Here is a 7,237-nt window from a genome sequence, read left to right on the forward strand (position 1 = left end):
GTGTCCTTGGTCCTCATTGAGATCTTGGTTAAAGTCTGTCGTAAATCTGTTCTAAATAGCACGGTATAACATCCACTTGGGTAAATTCTGCCGTGTGGATAATACAGTGCGGGATAAGATCCGATTAACGTCCGTTTTGTGGCATGGCGCAGTGTTTGTGGTCAGTGATGAATGACATTTGTTATATGACACAGATCCCTCGTTATGCCTCCGACAAAGTGCAAGTACTGGGACAAGTGTTTCCGTAACTCGGAGATGCACCGGGAAGCAGTTCCTGCATCCAGTGGATGAGGATGAGGAGGAAGGTGAGTGATCATCAGCATTAAAGGGGTACCCGGTAGTTGTAGCTGTTAGTTTACCACTTCAATTTCAGGTGTATCAGGTGTTATTTGCTGATTTAATACAATCCTGAGAGTAACTGAAAGTGTATCTCTACTGAAATAAAAATGTGGACAGCACTTGCACTGTACTATAATAGGGAATATACAGGCGGGAGGTCAGAAACAGACACGAACGAGTGATCCTCATTCGTCAGTAATTAGGCTTTGAAGCAAAATTTCATAATATATTTAGCTGAATGATAGTAATGTATATCTTTCTTGATCACAAGAGTTGTCTTTTACTTAAACCATATACCTTTTACGCTTGCTTCGATTGCTTTCTGGAGGTAGTGTTATATTAACTGTGCTTTGCTGATTTTTCAGACACTGGAAAAGCGGAGGGGGTGAAAAAGAAGGCAGCAGAAGCACCAAAGGAAAAGGTAAGCTGTATATACATGAAAACTGTCCCTTTAAGAAGTCGTTTTGGTTATGATTATCTACACACTATTGTTATTAACTTTGCATGCTGTTTATGTAAATATACAGAGTCTTCACTTTGCATATTAATAAGGATTTTACGCACAGGGCAGATTGAAACAGGTTAGCACAGATGAATGTCAGAAATGTTTACGTTTATATTCATAGATGGGCGGCGCTTCGGCAGTATCAAAGACCCCGAAAAAGTTGGTGAAAGTGAGTTATCTCCCTTTATATTTTCCAAGATGTGCAACAATATATATTTCAGTTGGTATACTTTTCGTGATAGTTAATAAGAATCACTGTATTTAATTATCTCACTCAAACTGAAGAAAGTGTGCATGATTTCTGAGCCATTCTCATAATATAATGTGTGTCCACCAGATGGGCGGGGCCCCTAAAGCTGAGGAAGACGATATGGACACAACGCCAGTAAAAGACGTAAAGGCACTGAAGAGGAAAACACATGCCATGAGTCAGAGTGATGGAGAAGATGAGGAGGTGAGTTGTATTGATATTGTGATGATGATGATGTTGATGATACTACAGATACATGTATATGCATAGGAGTGACAATAATAATGATAATGATAAGAGAATAGTAACATATGTTGTGATGATGATGATGATGATGATGATGATGATGATGATAAAATTTAACTTACATTACATTAACCACAAATGCCAAAACGAATGATTCCTGTGAAAACATACTAAGTATAAACCTATAATTTTTTTATTCTGCTCACAGGATGAGCCTGTTGCTGCATCTCCATCCAAGAAAGCCAAGTCAGAGGACAAGGACGATGAAGAGGCGGGTCCGAGCGTGGTGAAGAAGGTGCGACTGAGGTGCAAGTACTGGGACGAGTGTTACCAGACAGGGCAATCCCATCTCAAACAGTACATACACCCTGGGGACTATGATGCTCCTGGTATGTGGTGGGCTTTTGTACCATACTTAATTATACTTCATTACATAATGATTAAGGTTGATTTCTTCATTATCAATATAATGGCTTAAAGGAGCACAATATATATGATCTAATATTTATGATTGGTATTTGGTTTAATACAAATTATTTTTTAAATATTTTTTTATTTATCATAAAGATATTGAGCTTTACATTTCACCTTAACTTTTAGAGAGATATACTGTATGTGAGTTTTAAGTTTCTCTTAATTGTTGTAGAAGAAGATGTCGAGAAGAAGAAGACAAGAGGAAAGACAAAGACACCACTCAACGAGATGAAGGATGGGGAAGCTATTGATGTAGACTCGGCAAGAATCAAGAGGAGTGGAGACATTTATGAGTGCACGTGGGTACTAATAGCCTGCATCACTAATAGCCTCTTATTGTCTCTAGACATATCTCTCTCACACACACACACATGCATGCACATACTCATGCATGCACACATACACAGACAAACACATATGTACAGGCATGCACACAGGCACATACTGACACATGCTGAATCAATACTTACCACATTCACAGAAACACAGGTACTTATATTTGATTAAGTACTTAAGAATGTAAGCCCCATGTAGGTCTGTAACTGAAATAGTATAAAGTCTATCCAGCATCCTATATTCCAGCTTACAACATCCCTAGGTGTATCTATTGTCAGGCTGTTAGTTGTAGACTAGACACTCACATTTGTCGCCATGTGTCAACAGGTGCCCCATGTGGCAGAAGCAGAAACATGATGAAGAATATAGGACCTGCAAGCATCTCCAGGAATACCTCGGAGAAGAATTCGAGAACAGTAGAACCGATAAGCCAGCCAAGAAGAAGAAGGCTTACATCCCTCAACACATCAGTGTCAGTGTCCTCTTGGCCCAGAAGTATGACCCAAAGTAAGTAACTACTACTACTACTACTACTACTACTACTACTACTACTACTACTACTTTCTTTGATGATGATGATGATGATGATGATTTATATGATTTTTACAAGATGATTTTGAGTTTTTAAACATTTTCACTTGTTTCCAGGGCAACGAACCCAGTTGGATGGTGGATGAGTGAAAAGCTGGATGGAGTTCGAGCATTTTGGAATGGAAGGTACATGAGAACAGTCACATAATCTAATAATCAGATTCCTGACAATCACATTACCATGTTTTGTGGAATGATCATTTGATATCCTTAGGGGTAGAGGGGAATCAGGGTTGGTTTATAATTTATTTAAGTTCAACAGTAACTTTTGCCAGATTTCTTAAATAAATAAAGTTCTTAAAAATGAGTTGAGTCTCCCTATACAATAGATTTAAGCTTCTGATCCTTAAATTTCTTGATGATCAATCTCATTTAGTTGCTATGTTTGTATTTGATTGTCATTATGTGCATATTTTCAGGTGTTTCTACTCCAGGCTGGGCAATGCTTTCATCGCACCTGAGTGGTTCACCAAGGTATGCCATCTCTGTTCAGTTGTTTCAGTTCTAAAATAAACCATGGGATTTAACATTACATGAGAGATTTTTGTTGTGAAAAAGTCAATGTCCTTACAATTAATATATTTATGTATGTTATAAACAAGTGGTTACATATTACATGCAGTACATGTGTCCTGCAGGCTGCTTATTGTTGTCGGGCATATTTCAGGATCTACCAACAGACATGCACTTGGACGGTGAACTGTTCGGTGGGCGTGGCAAGTTTCAGTCGACTGTCAGCATCGTAAAGACACCAGGGGATGAAAGGTGGAAGAAGATCTCATATCATGTAAGTAGCCACTGTCTCGCAATCACACAAACATTATGTTAACATAACATTACATAAAGCTGAGGACATGATATCTATGTATCTAGAGAATGTTTAATTTCATATAATAGTTTCATAACAAAACAGCTTTTAGAGGATGAAAATGTCATTCATCATATATTTCCAGGTATTTGATGTTCCCAGCCTAGAGAAACAACCCTTTGAGAAACGCTACGAGGAACTGCAGGGTTACTTCGACAAAGCCAAGTGAGTGTCCTCCACGTTATAAGTTTGTTGCGTTAACGCTGTCTCTAACAATATTTCAGCTATCGTGTAGCATCTCAGCTAAATATGGATAACAGCTAGTGATGTAGGTTTTACATATTTACTAGTCTTGTAAAATCTGAAAATGGGCATCATGACCAATGACCAAGGATTTATTTCAATGACCATCAGATCCAGGCACATCTAAGGGGCACAACTCAGTAGAAATGGGTCCTGAAAAACATACCTATTTATCAATTCACCTGGCACATGCAGTCATATGAAATGTTCAGGAAAACCTGTTTTAAAATTCACAGATATAAGGCATTAACCAATAAGATGCTTTCAGCTCTTCATGAACACTTCATAGACCAGAAAGCTACTCAGTAGTTGTTGTTTTCAAGGACTGTAATCGTGGTGTACTTTCAGACCGAAGTATGCGGTTCTGTGCGAGCAGACCAAGTGTACCAGTAAGGAACATGTGGAGGAGGAGCTGGAGAAGGCCATTGACCTCGGTGGGGAGGGCGTCATGCTGCGAGAACCGAAGTCAAAGTATGAGAGACGACGGTCACCGTCGCTGCTGAAAATGAAGAAGTTCCATGACGCAGAGGTATGGACATTAAGAATACATCATTAAACAGCCTTCTTACTTAGGATGCCTGTTGGATTATGTTCACTCATGCAGTGGGAAGGGGGAGATATCTGATGCACTCTTATATCTGCATGAGAGGGAATACTGTAAGAATATGTTCATGAACTATTGTACAACATATTCATGAGTTATTGTATGGTATATTCATTATCTATTGTATGTTCAGAAGTAGTTTTACAACATATTCATGAAATTGTGTATGATATATTCATGAGCTGCTGTATGTTTTCATGAACAAGTATATATTTTTATGAAATTCAGAAAGAAATTCATGAAGTATTGTATTATATATTCATAAACTATCGTACAATATAGTCATCAACTATTGTCCGATCTATTCATGAACTATTGGGTTGTTTTCAGGCCGTTGTCATTGGCCATGAGAAGGGAAAAGGAAGGAATCAGTTTGTGTGTGGTGCTCTTCGCTGTCGTATGGAGTGTGGAAAGGAATTCTCTGTAGGCTCTGGGTACGTTTAACCAAAACAATGGCATGGTTTTGTTTGTTTGTTGTTGAACACTGCAATCAGTTTGACACAAGTTGTTAATTGAATTCGTAAGATATCTGAGACATGAAAAAAGGTTTTGTGAATATGTCAATATTGCTGCATAATTCTGTGATAAGTAAATGAGAAAAGTACAGTATAATTGTTCCACTATTGTTCCAGGCTGAATGATGCCCAGAGGCGGAAACCCCCGAAGATCGGCGCCATCATCACATACCGATTCCAGGAATACACAAACAGCGGTTCCCCACGGTTCCCCACATTTGTTGGTGCGTATTTCTGACGACGCCATACCAAACACAAAATACTCATGTGACTTAAAATAATTTTTGTGATCATATGTGTAAAATATGATGAGCTATAAGTTAAGTATAGTAATATTTGATTATTTATTATTTGCATTTGTTACAGGAATTAGGATCGATGCAGATGGACCTAAAGATGTTATACTTCCTGATAAACCCAGTGATGACTGACCTAGTTTTGAGGGGGAACACAAGACACTGCCAGAAAACACAAGCCGTGACAATTTCTTCACAAATTCATTGATCAGAGATCTTCATTTACTAAGAAGGAACTGTAACGTCAAGTTGCTGCTTTGAGGAGTATTGTCAGCACTAGATGAGAATTGTCAGCACAAGTGGAGTGTTGTCAACACTAGAGGAGTATTGTCAATTCTAGAGGAGTATTGTCAATTCTAGAGGAGTATTGTCAGCACTAGAGGATTATCTTCAGCTCCAAGGTGATCATGTCACAGCAATATTCGATCTTTTCCAGTTCATAATCATGTGGGGCCAGGAAAACCCTGAGGTTGATAGCAGGAGCAACTGTCAAGCACCATGACAAGGAAACATTCAGATCACACACTGTAGCCACATCTTCACCCAGTAATGCTAGACTAACGCTTAGTCTCTGAATATGTATAATCGTGATAGAAACAAACAATTCTTTTTTAATTAAAAAGAAGTCCCAGTGAGATGGGAGATTCAGAATCTGAAGTTATCAAGACTTGCTTCATTTAGGGCATTAGCAATTCAAAAGGGAACATTATGTGATTCCGGGACTGTGAGACTGACTACCAGCAACCTCCATATCTCCACCATTATGACAAGGACTACGAAGAACCCCCATATCTCCACCATTATGACAAGGACTACGAAGAACCCCCATATCTCCACTGGAATAACTATTACCTCTTTTAATATTTCTGTTCCAGTCATAATTTCCAGTTTATTAGAATATGTTATCTTAAAAACACTTATCTTTCTACCAACTACAAATGCTATCACAGATTACTGCAATAAACAGTGTCCCATTGACTTGATGAAATCATAAAATCAATATGGGTAAAACTTTGCTCAAGCATCATGCCCATCACTGGCAGAAACTAACATTGGCAGCTAGTTTTGAGTAAATCTAATAAGCAATTGATGCAATTCCTGGTGACTGACCAGATTACTATTTGGTCGGTCCCATTGCTCGTTTAGGGGCATTGTTTCTGGACAGGTGTTTGCCGTTATCCTATCTTGTACATAGCAATAGTGTTGAGTGACAGGTGTCACGGTCCACATGATGTACATTACAGTGTGTGTGTGTTATAGATGAGTGATGTCATTACCATTGTTACTGTTCTTACTTATTGTTTGCCTTTTATTCATGAAGATGGTTTTACATACTTATTTATCTCTGTTGAGTATCTATTTAATTGAATTAAATTATTTATACAGTCCCTTTAATGTGATTTTTTTTACATGTGCACCTATTGAAGTTATATACATATTTGTTATTAAATTATTTTTTAGATTAGTAGAATTGGATGCAATTTTTTGCATACATTATGTGATAATTGTTAAACATTGTAACCAATAGCAATCCAGTTCTGTTGAAAAGTGCCATAATAAGCATCTATTTTGTATTATAATACTTAACATCTGGGTCTAACACTCAGTCTTGACCTGTCCCACAAAGTGACCTTGAACTATGACCATTGTAACTTCTACACTTAAACATAGTGTTAAGAAGGTCAGAGTGTTTATTCTGATTTTTTGAACTGAAAGCATAATAATTACAAATGTGATAATGATTTATTGAATCTGGGGTTTTTTCTTCGGGTAATTGTGCTTGTGATATTGTGTGAGATACAGGTATGAAAGGTATTTTGACCATTGACCACCATATTTCATTATCTATGAAAGAAGAGTATGCATTGTAGAATAACCAAATAACATTATCATCTGCTCCAGCTAATGCAATTTTTATTATCATATTGTTTTTTAATGTATTTTTTACAAATAAACTGACTGAACAAATC

At 37.5% G+C, this 7,237-nt stretch overlaps 1 protein-coding gene across 1 annotated transcript; it reads left to right on the forward strand.

Moving 5' to 3' along the window:
- Positions 1–204: 204 nt before the first annotated feature.
- LOC124259371 lies at positions 205–7,237 on the forward strand. The gene is given in 16 exon segments (XM_046693498.1): positions 205–267; positions 269–305; positions 705–760; positions 966–1,013; positions 1,182–1,298; positions 1,549–1,729; positions 1,987–2,113; positions 2,478–2,657; positions 2,799–2,867; positions 3,161–3,215; positions 3,409–3,528; positions 3,695–3,774; positions 4,201–4,381; positions 4,787–4,890; positions 5,089–5,195; positions 5,338–7,237. Coding segments are annotated over 16 exon segments (1,590 nt in total). The 3' UTR covers positions 5,403–7,237.

Source organism: Haliotis rubra, unplaced genomic scaffold (genome assembly GCF_003918875.1).
Source record: "Haliotis rubra isolate DU_JTF1 unplaced genomic scaffold, ASM391887v1 Scf72, whole genome shotgun sequence".
NCBI lineage: Eukaryota > Metazoa > Mollusca > Gastropoda > Lepetellida > Haliotidae > Haliotis > Haliotis rubra.